Source organism: Portunus trituberculatus, chromosome 10 (genome assembly GCF_017591435.1).
Source record: "Portunus trituberculatus isolate SZX2019 chromosome 10, ASM1759143v1, whole genome shotgun sequence".
Lineage (NCBI taxonomy): Eukaryota > Metazoa > Arthropoda > Malacostraca > Decapoda > Portunidae > Portunus > Portunus trituberculatus.
In genome coordinates, this window is record NC_059264.1 from 8,144,932 (window position 1) to 8,160,677 (window position 15,746).

The following is a 15,746-nucleotide window of genomic DNA, read 5'->3' on the forward strand; positions in this document are numbered from 1 at the left end:
ATTATTATATCAACTTATTTATACGAGTTTCTTTTTTGGACTCTACCAAGAATACTAGAAGACAATGAGACAGAAAACGTAAAAAAAAAAAAAAAAGACTGATTTAACTGCACTCAGAAACCGTCCTCTTGAAACTTCGATAAAGATGAACAGAAAAAATGTAAGTAGGAATTTATTTTCAAGTATAGTGGTGGATGAATGGAATGGACTTAGCAAACCAGTTGTTGGTGGTAAGTCATTACGAAGCTTTTTAGAAGAAGATTAGAAAGATTTATAAATTACGATGATAGAAGGAATGTTTGGGCTTCATGCAGCTTCATTTATTTCCTAACGTTTTTCTGCTAACTTAATCACTACCAGACAATTTTTTTTTTTAAATTTCTATAATTTTCTTTAGAATATTAATGTAAGACAATTACTTGAATATTTGTGTGGTAGAGACAAGACAAAGTTAAAGTGTTTTTTTCTCTCTCTTTTTTCTGTGTAAAATAAGTTACAATTGTTATTTATTTTCGTTTTGTTTTTATACAGTGCAGTGAATATTAACAAGGAATATATGCAACAGTGGAAGGGGTGACTGTCCATAGAGAAATGATTTAATGTGGTTTGTATTTTTGTAGTTTAAAAAAGAAAAATAGCCTTTTTTCTTTTTCTTTTCGCTCTGAGAGAGAGAGAGAGAGAGAGAGAGAGAGAGAGAGAGAGAGAGAGAGAGAGAGAGAGAATATATACATGAATTTAAGAAAGGATGACCCCATCAGTGAAAAGGCCAACTGTCGTAGTGAAATAATTTATTGCGTTTTTCTCAAACAAAGCAGCACCAAGAACACCGAGAGACCTGGAGTTCTGGTCTGGTCTGCTTGTAGCGTTTCTAGTATTATAATGTTACAAGATTTCTTGCAACACTGAAAAAAAAGTGAAAAAAGTCACACCAACTTAGAAACAAGCATTATCAACTGACATTTTCAACAGGTACTTCTAAACAAAGAGCTTCAATTGGCATTTCAAACATAATTTTCTTTTAAAATTTACAACAGTAATTTTCAAAAGCCCTTTCTACAACAACAATTCCAGCAGGCATTTCCAGCGGATATTTTCAAAAGGTATTTACATCAAGACACCCAAGTACTAACAGATGTCCATACAGTACCATCTTACTAAGCAGATGAAAGCTATAAGAAGAGTCAACAGCACCTCTCTCATTACGCTGACCAGAACACATCCCCTGCGCGGCGCTGAGACCCGGCAACTCGATTAATGATGCGATATTCTTTATTCTAACATCTTTTAAGAATAATAATAAAAAAAAACACCTTTTAAAACACTAATTCACATGATCTAAGAGACACTAAACTTTTTGACTACTAATTACTCTAACTTCAGTAGCGCTACTCAGTGTTCTGTATCTAAAATGAAACTATCAACACTGGAATTAGCTTTACTCAGGATGACATGTTTTGCTGTGAATATAGAGGCTTTAGTAACTACAACGTTCAATAAGAGGAATATACACTACGCAATAGAGGCGTTCGTAACTACAACGTTCAATAAGAGGAATATACACTACGCAATCATAACGTTCAATAAGAGGCATAAACACAACAGACTTTCGTAACTAAACGTGCAATAAAAGGCATTTACACTACCCAATAGAGGCTTTCATAACTATAATGTTGAATGAGGGGCATATAGGCTACGCAGTGAACACATTACCGGTTAATGATACATTCGTAGCAATAAACATAATAACGAATAAAAAAAATAATTTACAGACAATATAAATAGTCTTAGGAAACAGTGAATGGCATCTTTTTGCTGTGAGTGTAATCTTTATAAGTACAAAACAAAACTCTTTAATTCTGTCCTAAACGAGAATAACCAAGAGTAAGAAAATAAAGTAAAAGTTCACTAACAATCCCTTTCGTTTTTGAAATATATAAAAACTTATCCTTAAAAAAAAAAGCTGCAGGTAAAACAACAGAAAAAAAAGCAACTTGTGAGGCAGCCAGTTTAATTTCCCAGGTGTGTTGATGCTGCTGCTCCAGAATACCTTTACCGTACATCAAGAGAAAGCCATACGTGGAAGGAAAATGCTTAAGACACTCCAAGTAAATAGGCACTTCTTGAGACACTCCATAGCGCCCCCACCTCACTTCTTTCCTTAGCCTTTTATGACAAACCCCGTCAAGAAGCGATCATTAGAATGCAGTAACTTCACTGACAATACGCACTTTCTACGTAACTCTCCTTGTGCTGCCTTCTGAGAAATTATTGAAGTTACAGAAAGGAACACAAAGGAAGAACGAACATCAGTCTGACTTGTTGGCCCTTTTGAAACCGTTTGTGATGACTTACACTATTAAATACTTGATGCTGTATGAGAGAGAGAGAGAGAGAGAGAGAGAGAGAGAGAGAGAGAGAGAGAGAGAGAGAGAGAGAGAGAGAGAGAGAGAGAGTGTGTATGTCTACGTTTCCAACAACCAACAAACATAAAACACACACACACACACACACACACACACACACACACACACACACACACACACACACACACACACACACACACACACACACACACACACACACACACACACACACACACACACACACACACACACACACAAACAAACAAACAAACAAACAAACAAACAAACAAACAAACAAACAAACAAACAAACAAACAAACAAACACACACACACACACACACACACACACACACACACACACACACACACACACACACACACAAACAAGACACAAACTCTGGAGCCGAAGTTTGGTCCGCTTGTCATCGCCAACACACGAGTGAGGAAGCTGCGTCTGGCGTGGTTTGCTTCTTTCCTTCTCGGTCTTTAGTTGCTCTCTTTGTTGTTTGAGTGATGACTGTGTTTCGCCTCATCAGCCTCGACTATTTTGTCTAAATGGTTTTTTTCCAGCATTTCGGTTTTCTATTATTTAATGCTTAAAATGATAGTGATAATAGTGTGTGTGTGTGTGTGTGTGTGTGTGTGTGTGTGTGTGTGTGTGTGTGTGTGTGTGTGTGTGTGTGTGTGTGTGTGTGTGTGTGTGTGTGTGTGTGTGTGTGTGTGTGTGTGTGTTTAGTTGATATCGTGAAAGTATTGATGACGAAAGAAGTGACAATGACAGAAACAAAACATAGCAAAATAAGATAAGTAATAGAATAATGATATTGAGTAAGGTTTTGTGATTGTGACCTAAATTTAATGAAAAAAAATGTATACGGTATTGATAACTTTGATAACATTTCTTTCTGATATCCTTTCTCGCGAACATCGACTCTCCCTTCCACACTCAATAAATTTTTTTTTTTCGTTCTGTTTCCAACTTTCTTATTCTGTTTTTCTCACTCGCAGATTCCCTCATTTTTCGTTTCTATTTTCATTTTCTTATTCTTTCTTTCTTCCCACACACACACACACACACACACACACACACACACACACACACACACACACACACACACACACACACACACACACACATCTTACTTCACTCTCTTCTCGCTCTCTCTTCCTTTCCTCCTTTATCTCCTTCTCATGGCATCCCTGATTCCCTCCCACACACTCTTTGCGCTACCCCCCATTCCTCCGTCTTTCCCTCCCTTCCTCTCTCCTTGCCTCCCTCATCTTTCTTACTCCTCCGCCTAGGTTTTCTTTCCTTCTTACCGCCTTTCATCTTTCACTCCTGATCCTTGCCAAGCACGCACCATCTTCTTTCCTTCCCTTCTCTTCTCTTTCTTTTCCTTTTTCCCAATTCGTTTTTCTTTCTTCCTCTTTTCCTACGGTACACCGACACTTTTTCAATCCTTCCATATTTAACTCTTGTTTCTATTTCTTTCTCTCTCCTCACTCTTCTTACTTTTTTTTGTTTTTCTCTCTATCCTCTTCACTCATCTCACATTCCTTTCTTCCATCTTTTCGTGCCTCAATTCTTTGTATTTTGTCTCCGCCTGTTTCATTTACCTTTCCTTTTCTTCCTTCTCTCTTCCCTTTCTTAATTGAGCAATGTGACCATACTTTTGTGGGATAATAGTCAACCAAAGCCTCCTTACCTCCTTCATTTCTTGTTCCTTTCAAGCAATCAATCCGTCTGTCAGTCAGTTAAACCAATTGATCAATTCTTCATGCTTGTTCCTCCTAAATCAATCAACTTTTCCTTCCCCGAAACTTTCACTCGCTTCCCTCTTTTCCTTCCTTCTTCCTCGTCTCTTATAAATCAATATATCAATGAATCATTCAATAGGATGAAGTTCAGTTTTTTCCAGACCACTTTCTCCATTCTGTCCTACTCTTCACTACCTTCTCCATATCATTCAACTAGTCAGTCAGTCAAGTCAACACCTCGTCTGCCCTTCTTCAGGTTCGCCCTCAACTTCGAGCAGCCCAACGACTGGCGCCTGAGGATCCGTTTCGTGCAGCGGCGTGACGAGGGCAGCTACCAGTGCCAGGTATCCACGCACCCGCCCCTCATCCGCACCATCCACCTGCAGGTCGTAGGTATGTAACTGACTGAACCTCACCTGAACTAACCAGACATTTTCCAAGCCAAACTTACTTAACCTAACCATACTTCTACAGGAGGTGGGTGTGTTTGTGACGTTACCAAATACATCACTTCATACACAGGGACCCTGAAGAAGCTCCCGCGAAAGAAATAAGGAAAAAAAGCAGTCGTTCTTACATTAGATTAGATTAAAAATAAGATTACGTTAGATCCAGATTGCAATAAACTATTTACTAACTAACCACAAGTTCTTATCACCATGCATCACTTCAAACAAACTTGTCTAAAGAAAGTATTACGAAAGTTACTAGGAATGAAAAACTCGTTCCCCCGTTAGATCAAATTAAACAAGCTTCAATTCAGATTACAACAGACAACAGACTGTTCGTTAACCACAACTCTCTATCATGACACACAACTTCAAACAATTATCCATTAGTTACACGGAATACTAAATACGGTAAAACGAGCCAAATTAACAGGCCCAGTTAAAACAGCATGAAAATTGTGAAGCAAAGCACTCTGAAATGTATGTTAAACAAACTGTACTCAGGCCATTAACAATAATCATGAACTGTAAACTAATGCACATCATATTTATTTACATTCAACTGAAGGCTTTTAATATTTCATGAGTCACTTTCCACATTAACTCTGAGACCAGACCGCCTAAATACACGTCCTGAGTCACTGTGGTGGTGGTGGTGGTGGTGGTGGTGGTGGTGGCGGTAATGATAGTAGTAATACCAGTAGAATATTATTGATGGTAGTAATGGTAATAGTATTAGGTTTGAAAATAGTGGTGGTGTTGGTTATGATGGTGGTCGTGGTGATGGTAGTAGTAGCAGTAGTAGTTAGTTAGTTAATAGTAGTAGTAGTAGTAGTAGTAGTAGTAGTAGTAGTAGTAGTATAAAGTAGTAGTGGTAGTGGTATTGTTATTATCATTATTATTATTATTATTATTATTATTATTATTATTATTATTATCATCATCATTATTACTATTATTATTTTTAGTAGCAGTAGTAGTAGTAGTAGTAGTAGTAGTAGTAGTAGTAATAGAAATTTGAAAAAAAACAAGAAATGCAGACGCAGACGCAGACACAGAAGCAGACGCGCGTACGCGCAGACACACACACACACACACACACACACACACACACACACACACACACACACACACACACACACACACCAGCAAATCTGTTTCGATACAGTCATTAACTTCTGCATTTTGTTTACTGAATGCCATGTGTTTCATTCCTTTCACTGCTTCACAATTTATCTATTCGATAACTTTTTATGTACTTATTTTCTAGCTCCAAACTCGCTTAAATATTTATGTTATCCAAAAGAAGTATGAATTAACCACCTGTTGTCTCTTGTCTCCTCTGTCTCCATTCATGGGTACGTACAGGCTTTACAAGACAGTGATGGAAGGGCCTCCACAGTAGTGAGAGAGTTACAGGGACGCTGAAAGTGGGGTTTTAACATGAAATACACGTCGAGTAAAAATTCACAGGACTTAATATAACACAGGTTCGTCAGTACTTCACTCTCCATTGAGGTGGCTACATACAGAACACTATGATATCAGTATTAAAGAATATCACCCCGGACATTATTCTTACAACACCAACGTAACCTATTCAATATTACGAGGATCCATAATACACGTAACATTAGTCAGGCAAGAGTAAATGAATATATAATGCATTGAATGAGTAACTAGGGATCTTTAACCAATTTGATTATGATACATTGCATTGAAAATATAGTCACCTCATAACAACGCAGCATTCACTGTACAATAATTAGATGTAGCATTATATAGAGAGCATTATTATATTGGATGAGTTTAAATATGACTTTTAACAAACTGGTTACGACAAATTTTCCATTTTACATGATTGTCTAAAGATATTCTAATGGTACCCAATAATAACATGAATTGCACAGTAATTAGATGCATCATTATATTCTTTATAATATCATCCCATCACCTACAGACACTCATACATACAGTCATGCTGCTATCTAAAATATCAATTGTGCATCTAGTCAATGTACAATGCACGTTATAGTTAGCTACCGTTACCTCAATAATCAAAGAAAAGTGACATGAGTAGGTCAAGTAAGCTCTCAAGGGTCACTTCAAGCCCATACAGCCACGATCAGAAGTCAAGGTTCCTGCCACACTCACATCCAATATATCACTTCCTGCCACATACTTAGCCTCTATAATTTCTTTGATCAATAGACTTAAATTTGAGGAAACGCTAAAAGCTAGGAAAAAGATTGTGACACGTGCATGAACAAATTAAGTTCGACTGTATTTTGTGTGACATCATTGAGTCAGTAGTCAAATACTGAAAGGAGAGGGTGAAAGGATCAGAGGACGTAAAGTCGAAACAACACGCTGAGAAAACGAAAAAAAGAAGATTTGTAGTAATTTTCCATTAATTTTCATAACGTTTCGTCTCTTCCTTCAGCCTTAAACAGTCTTTTTGTCTTTGATCAGTGATACGTGAAACTGTTCGTTTCCATTGTTTTAAATACCTTTTCTTCATTCTTAAAAACTGTTGCTTTGTTATTGGGTCAACTGTCAAGTATTGTCAGAAGACTATGAACACATATTGATATTGAGAAAATACTCGAAGAAGAGAAAAAATTGTGACATGTGAACAAATTAGAGGATATAAAATTGAGAAAATATACTAAGAAAAAAAAAGAAACACGATAACAAAATTAGAAAAGTGGAACATGAAAATAATGAAAAAAAGAGACGCTGAAGATAGTGAAAATATATTGTGACAAGTGCAGAGTTTGCATGGTGAGCGAACGTTCTCGCGTGCTGGTAATTGTGTTGTTATCGCGTTGAGTGAAGGACGCTGTGGTGGTGATGGCACTGCTGGGTGAAGGATGGCTCGTGCATGCAGTGACTTGAAGCAGTGTGACAAATACAACGCCTGTGGCCTGTCCTGCCTCCTTAACCTCCTCAGCAAGACCTTGAACTTCCTGCTTGTCACGAATCACGCAAGGCTATTTAGATTAAGGTGAATTAGTGTCTTATTCTTTAGTGGCATGGCGCTAATTAAGGCTGAAAGAAAGTTTGTTGTGATATAGTGCATAAAAGAGTGAGATGCAGAGTGGAGAACGACCTGCTTGTCACTGTTCCCGGAAAGCGTTCAGATTAACTTCAACTTATTTGTAGCTGTGTAACATCCAGGTGGCAGTGGGGCTGGAGAAAGACAGTTTTGATACTCTTATTAGGTATTTCATCAAGAATAGGTTGAGTTGTGAAGGGAAAATGTCTAGGCAAAACATTAACCATCAACTTACAACACAGATAGGAAAAATTGCACTACAGTTGTGCAAATCCTTGCATGTGTCCTACCATTGAGCCTCAGTACTCAGTAGCGTAGCACCCACAGCGCTGCATGGGTAGGAGGTGTAATACGTTCACTCACACTTCACACATTCATGTATCTCATCTCTCATTTTTATTTTTATTTTCTGATAACCATAGTTTTGATTTTACAAGGTTCAAAATTACTACAAATATCCACATGCATGACCTGTCTTTCAATATCAAGACTTCTAATTTGATTTAAATGTGCTGCAAGTTAGTAGTTTGATTTTGAAAAAGACAAAGGATATTTTTAGGACACCGTTTCCATTTCTTCAATCCCCTTTTCTTCATTGTTTTTTTTAGGGACTGACACCTCAATTGGGGATTTTTTTTTCCATTGTGTTACCGATGAACAGATCTCCTCTTACATAAATAGATAGCAGCTTGATTGATGGAGCAGCTCACCACACTGCCACAGAAACGTCAATGTAAACTACTTAATCCTTAACCCACCTTGTATTACTCTTACATCAAAGGCCATCCGTGATAGAGGCAGCATCTCACTATGTATTACTACCTTCTCTATTAAGACCTGGAACCAACCAATACATCTTACAGTGACAGCCGACCATTCAAGTAACTCTTATCCATTCACTGCGTTACTTAGAACTCCATTCACTCCACACTGATGCTAAACAGTCTCTCTCTTTGGTGACAGCGTCCTAACCACATTAACTTGACCTGACCAAGCGTAACTTAACCTAACCATTCAGATCGCTATTTCTTGTACCAATTTCAAGACTTTTCAAAGAACTGGTTCATAAATAAGAGTGAAGTGTGATACAAACTTGGCAAAAATTAGTACAGTGCAAAGCTATTATGCAAGTTGAAGGAAAGACTGGACAAACATATGGAAAGTGATGACAGATAGTAAGGTTTTTGGTCTTTGCACTTTTTTTTTTATCTTCTTATGTTCTCTCATGTTTTTAATAATATTTCTAATTAATCACTTGTTATTACTAGCTCATCTTTAAACCTTATAGGTGTCAATATAGATCTTCCTTCCTACATTTCTAGTCACTCGTCAGCCTCGCTATACGCGTCTGTTCTCTTTCATCCTTTAATAACAACCGTAATTCTTCCACAATTACTGAGTAATTTTTTTCAGAGCATTATTGCTTTTTACTTCTCTACTTCCATCTGTAATCACTAAACAGACTCGCTAAGAACCTCTTTTTCACACACAGAGGCTTCCATTCACACCAGGCCTGTCTTTACGTGCCTCTCTCATGACTCCCACTTCCCCTCCTCCCCCCGCACAGAGGCGTCCATTCAGATCCTGGACGAGCGCGGCGTGGAGCTGCGGGAGAAGTTTTACCGGGAAGGGTCGACGATCGAGCTGCAGTGTCTGGTGGCTGACGTGCCCACCGCCACGGCCCTGCAGCTCGCCTGGTACCACCACCAGCACAGACTCAACTACGACGACCCCCGCGGCGGCGTCAGGTGAGTAAATCAGTAGTGTATTGGTGCAGAATTAAGATGGAAGGCGTATACTGAGCAAGTCACGTAACTGAACGAGTCAATGTGAATTCGTCGTACGTTTTGAATACTGAGTTTGAATACGATGAATCTAGTAGTGGCGTCAGGTGAGTAATGATAATGTGCGTAGGGTAAAGCACCGTACTGGTATGGTATGGTGCAGGACGGAGTGGTGGGTATACTGGCCAGGTTAAATAATTACAAGAATCAAGATGTGGATCAAGTACTGTTGTAGTGAAGGATGGAGCTACATGCTGGTGTGGTGTTAGATGAACTAAATATACTGAACAGGTCAAGATGAATTTGCCACACATATGAATGCTGGAAAAATAAGGAAATGAATGCAACATGACAAACTCAATGGTGGGTATGTAAAATTGGCCATATACTTTTGGAATTCTTCTCCTCTTTGATTCGTCTTCCCGTTGTCGTTTCAGCTTATTTAACTATACACTGTGACAAATACCTGTCCGTAACGCTAAAAGTGCTGTAGAAAAAGCCTTTCCGAGCACTGACAAAGAAAGAAACATTTTTTTCAAGTGTTTAGTCAATGGAATGTTTAGAAGAGACAGCATTGTACATTGTACATTGTACACAAAAATTACAGGCATTCATTTAGTATACAGGTGCAATGTAGGATGGACGAGGGAAGGGGGGAAGGATTACTGAACAGGTGATGTGATTAAAAGATTCAAGATTAATTCTTCACTCATTTGCACACTTGAAAAAAAAAATTAGGAAATAAAATACAACACTAGAAACTCAACTCGGCTGCCGTAACACAATTCTGTTCTCGCGTTTCACTAACTTAGTAATGTATGTAAGAAGTTATGTATTACACACACACACACACACACACACACACACACACACACACACACACACACACACACACACACACACACACACACACACACACACACACACACACACACACACACACACACACACTCTTGAAATACAAACACAAATAATTACAAGATGAAAAACAAAATCCAAGAAAATTTTACATCAAAAATTAATAAAAGCTGGATAAAATAAAGGAAGCAAAAACTATTCCTACCAAAAAATCATAAAAAAGAAAGTTAACACACACACACACACACACACACACACACACACACACACACACACACACACACACACACACACACACACACACACACACACACACACACACACACACACACACACACACACACACACACACACACACACACACACACACACACACACACACACACACACACACACACACACACACACACACACACACACACACACACACACACACACACACACACACACACACACACACACACACACACACACACACACACACACACACACACACACACACACACACACACACACACACACACACACACACACACACACACACACACACACACACACACACACACACACACACACACACACACACACACACACACACACACACACACACACACACACACACACACACACACACTCAAACTAACCTATCTTCAGAAAATCAAGTATCTCGAACAATCCAGAACGAAGGATGGGTTACTTTTGAACGTTTTTCCTTCCTTTTGACTCCCTTGATCTGGCAGAAGGATTCATTCCCTCCAACACGCCCTCTCCTCCTTTCACCCTTGTTATTTTCTCACCCATTCACTCACACACGCACTTAACCTTTCATCGAGTGGCTGACTCAAACGCTCGCCCTCTCCTCTTTCCATTCTTCTCTTGCACTTACACCGTCCTTTTTTTTTCTTTCCTTTGAAGTTATTTGTTTACTCCCTGTCTGTCTGTCTGTCTGTCTGTCTGTCTGTCTGTCTGTCTGTCTGTCTGTCTGTCTGTCTGTCTGTCTGTCTGTCTGTCTGTCTGTCTCTCTCTCTCTCTCTCTCTCTCTACTACACTAGTACACTACATAATATTATAAAGCACAGTCTAACTCGTTCATTTACTCACAGCATAATGTATGATTCACGAGGAAAAAAACTATGCATTACAAACCAGACACGTAGAATTCAGCACAAGTAAATTACTTCATTACAGAACAAAGGAAAATATAACGGTCATCATTCTGCATTCTCTCTCTCTCTCTCTCTCTCTCTCTCTCTCTCTCTCTCTCTCTCTCTCTCTCTCTCTCTCTCTCTCTCTCTCTCTCTCTCTCTCTCTCTCTCTCTCTCTCTCTCTCTCTCTCTCTCTCTCTCTCTCTCTCTCTAAGAAATCTCCTCTTAACTCAGAAAATACAGAAAATATCTTCTCTTTGCTTTCTCTCTCTCTCTCTCTCTCTCTCTCTCTCTCTCTCTCTCTCTCTCTCTCTCTCTCTCTCTCTCTCTCTCTCTCTCTCTCTCTCTCTCTCTCTCTCTCTCTCTCTCTCTCTCTCTCTCTCTCTCTCTCTCTCTCTCTCTCTCTCTCTCTCTCTCTTTTAACTCTTTATACCATTTTTATGTTTTTCTTCCTTTCACATCATTTCTTTCTTTTGCTTCCTCTTCCTGTGTCGCGCAACAGATGACAGTGCTGCTCTAAATCTCCAGAGAGTCAAATAGTCGCATTCCCTTGGGTTCTTTTGTTATTCTGTATCTTTTGCTTTCTTTTCTCCATATTCCTTTCTATTTATGGGGTTCTCATTCTCCTTTTTCCAGTCCAGTGTAATGCAGAGGATGACAACACGCCTCGAGCTCTCCGGAATGGAAAACTAGTCATATATTTTGCCATTCTGCTGCTCTTTGCTTCCTCTTCTACTGTTTCTCTTGGCTTGTTTAACCCTTCAGTGCGATAGCCAACATTTTATTTCGGTAAAAAAAAAAGTGGAAAAAATCTTTACATCCGGAGCAATGAAAAAGGAAAAGGATTGGTTTTGAGTGTCTGGCTAGTGCAAGGGTTTATTTGTGCCTAGTGGTGAAAGTGGTGTCGAACTTTTTTATCAACATCGAGGGAAAGAAGATAGAAATAAGTAGATTTTTCAAGTTTTAAGCAAGTAAAATGTTTAAAGTGACAAGTGTAAAAGTGCTGTAAAAAGACCTTAACAAGCACAGAGAAAAAGAAAAATACGTGGATTTTTCCAAGTGTCAAGCCATTGGAATGTTTAGAAGCAGTAGAAATTAAAATACTACAGAAGAAAAGTACAAATAGAGAGGATCGACAAAGCGAAGAGGGATTTTCAAAGTGCCTAACAGTCTAACTAGTGACTAGAAGTGACAGTGCTAAAGATAATGTAGGAAAGTTTTAGCTATTAGAGAGAAAAGGAAAGAGTAGATTTTAGAAGTGTTTAACCAAGGGAATATTGAGAAGTGAAGATAGTGAAAGTACTGTACTTTAAAAGCTCGAAAGAGAGAGAGAGAGAGAGAGAGAGAGAGAGAGAGAGAGAGAGAGAGAGAGAGAGAGAGAGAGAGAGAGAGAGAGAGAGAGAGAGAGAGAGAGAGAGAGAGAGAGAGAGAGAGAGAGAGAGAGAGAGAGAGAGAGAGAGAGAGAGAGAGAGAGAGAGAGAGAGAGAGAGAGAGAGAGAGAGAGAGAGAGAGAGAGAGAGAGAGAGAGAGAGAGAGAGAGAGAGAGAGAGAGAGAGAGAGAGAGAGAGAGAGAGAGAGAGAGAGAGAGAGAGAGAGAGAGAGAGAGAGAGAGAGAGAGAGAGAGAGAGAGAGAGAGAGAGAGAGAGAGAGAGAGAGAGAGAGAGAGAGAGAGAGGTTTGACAGGCATGTCAAAACCATTGCCAAGAAAGCCTCTCACAGGATCTCCGCTCTCAGAAGGATCGCCAGTTTCCTCGACAGGAAGGGGAGACTGCTGCTGTACAAGGCACAGGTGCGGCCCCACCTTGAATACGCAGCTCTCTCCTGGATGTCCTGTGCCGCCACACACAGAAGGAGACTGGACAGCATCCAACGCCGCGCCATACGGCTAGTAGATGCTGCACTACCACCTCACCCAGAGCCTGAGCGTCCCCTTGATTCACTGGAACACCGCAGAGACGTGGCGGCGATCGTAGTGTTCCATAAGGCACAGGTGCAAAGAGTGCCACATCTGGCAGGGCTGCGTCATCCTCTAAGAGTCACCGCACGGAGCACGAGAACGGTGCTCAATGGTGGTGACGCCGTAGAGGTGCCGCGATCCCACGGGTGTCAGCATCAACGCACCTTCGCAGGACGCGTCTCCAGGATGTGGAACTTGTTCACGGCCGCGGTACCTCACGTCCAGGAGATGAACACTCACAGTGTCAAACTGATGGCACATAAGTGGAGACAGACACTGCCAACTCCTCTGACACTCTTTGTGACGTGACACTCAGTGTAGTGCAGTGCGTGAATAGTGCTAGTGAAGTGAAACGAATAGTGCTCCATTTGCATGCTGACCATCTTGTATATTATCTATTTTTAAGTCTTGTAAATATTGTAGAGAAATAGATTGTAGTACCCTTAGAATAGGTAGCACACGACAGTGCGCCTTTGGGTACATGTTCCTTTGTATTAAGTTTTGTTTAAATAAAAAAAGAGAGAGAGAGAGAGAGAGAGAGAGAGAGAGAGAGAGAGAGAGAGAGAGAGAGAGAGAGAGAGAGAGAGAGAGAGAGAGAGAGAGAGAGAGAGAGAGAGAGAGAGAGAGAGAGAGAGAGAGAGAGAGAGAGAGAGAGAGAGAGAGAGAGAGAGAGAGAGAGAGAGAGAGAGAGAGAGAGAGAGAGAGTATTCAAGTGTCTAGCCAGTGGGATGGTTAAAGGCGACTGAAAAATAAAGCAAAATATCTCACTTGGAATGGCATAATTCTTTTTCTCTCTCTTTTAAGTGCTGGGGTGAGCCGGTCAAAGGAAAAAAAATAATAGAAGAAAAAAAAATTAACAATAATAATCTGTCGAGGTGCAAAGAATAAAAAATAAAAACACCCATTCTCAATACTTAATATATTTCTCCACTAAAAAACTAAAATATCCGAGAAAACATAAATGAAGTTCCTGAAGTGTTTTGATGCTTCCCTCTTTAAAAACACAAATAAATAATAGTAAACTAGTGACAACACAACGTCCGCATTCTTAAAGCCTTTGTCCTTTATAACTATTTTCGAAGGCGCACGGAGATGATTAATTGGATTCTCAGGAAAACACCCTTGAGACGCTTCCTGTCTTCCACGAGAGGCTGGTGAAAAGTGGTCGTGCTTGAGATGAAGTGTCAAATGTTGGTGAAAGGTGGTGAGGTGAAGTGTGTCAAATGTTGGTGAAAGGTGGTTGTGCTTGAGAAGAAGTGTATCATCTCTGTGGCCTTTGAAAACAGCAATGGTGAAGAGAACAAAGGGTTTCTGAATACAGGCCTAGATCTCATAAAAGTTCTTCAATTTCTTCAGATGAAGTGTAAATGTTGGTGAAAGGTGGTTGGTGAAGTGTCAAATATTGGTGAAAGGTGGTTGGTGAAGTGTCAAATGTTGGTGAAAGGTGGTTGAAGTATCAAATGTTGGTGAAAGGTGCTGGGGTGAAGTGTCAAATGTTAATAAAAGGTGGGTGGTGACGTGTCAAATGTTGGTGAAAGGTGGTTGGTGAAGTGTCAAATGTTGGTGAAAGGTGGTTGGTGAAATGTCAAATGTTGGTGAAAGGTGGTTGGTGAAATGTCAAATGTTGGTGAATGGTGGTGAAGTGTGTCAAATGTTGGTGAAAGGAGGTCGTGCTTGAGATGAAGTGTCAAATGTTTAGAAATGCGAACCAACAATTAGAGGTGTGTGGAGTGTAGAGCTATTATGTTCTTTGCCATTTTCTTACTTTTTACCTCGTTTTTAGAATATTTGGTTTTATTTTTCCGTCTTTATTTTCTGCTTCTTCGTTTCGTTCTCGTTTTTTAATCTTTTTTTTCTTCTATTTCCTTCGTATTTTTTCCCATATATTTTTTTTTTTTTTGTTATTACTCTGTGTTTTCGTTCGTTTTATTTCGTTTGTCTCTTCTTTCACTTTTGACGCGTTTCTTCATTTCTTTCTCTTTTTTTCATTATTTTTTCCTTAAATCAATGTACATCTTTTTTTTATCGTTTCTTTTTCACTCGTTTCTTTTTTCATTTCTCCCTCATTTTGTTGCATTTTTTCTTGACACATTTTTTTTTATCTTTTCTTTTGTCATCACTCTTTTTGAATCTCTAGTGTCTCTGTTACTTGTTTCTTTTTTTTTTTTTTGTCTATTTTTTTCATAGTGTTCTGCTTGTTACTCTTTCTTTTTACTGTTTTACTTTGTTTGTTTCTCAATTTTGTTTATTTTATTTTTACTTTTACTCACTATTTCATATTTATTTATCATCTCCCTTTCTTTCAATCTTGTGTGTCTTTGTTGCTTATTTTCCGTATATCTTTTCTAATTTTCTCTTTTCCATATTTTGTTG

At 39.2% G+C, this 15,746-nt stretch overlaps 1 protein-coding gene across 1 annotated transcript in view; it reads left to right on the forward strand.

The window, feature by feature from the left end:
* Nucleotides 1-15,746, forward strand: part of LOC123502026 (zwei Ig domain protein zig-8-like) — a 260,254-nt gene that overhangs the window by 199,428 nt on the left and 45,080 nt on the right. The window contains exons 4-5 of the mRNA XM_045251180.1: nucleotides 4,379-4,515; nucleotides 9,197-9,377. Of these exons, the coding sequence (XP_045107115.1) occupies nucleotides 4,379-4,515; nucleotides 9,197-9,377 (318 nt within the window). The remainder of the gene's footprint in view (nucleotides 1-4,378; nucleotides 4,516-9,196; nucleotides 9,378-15,746) is intronic.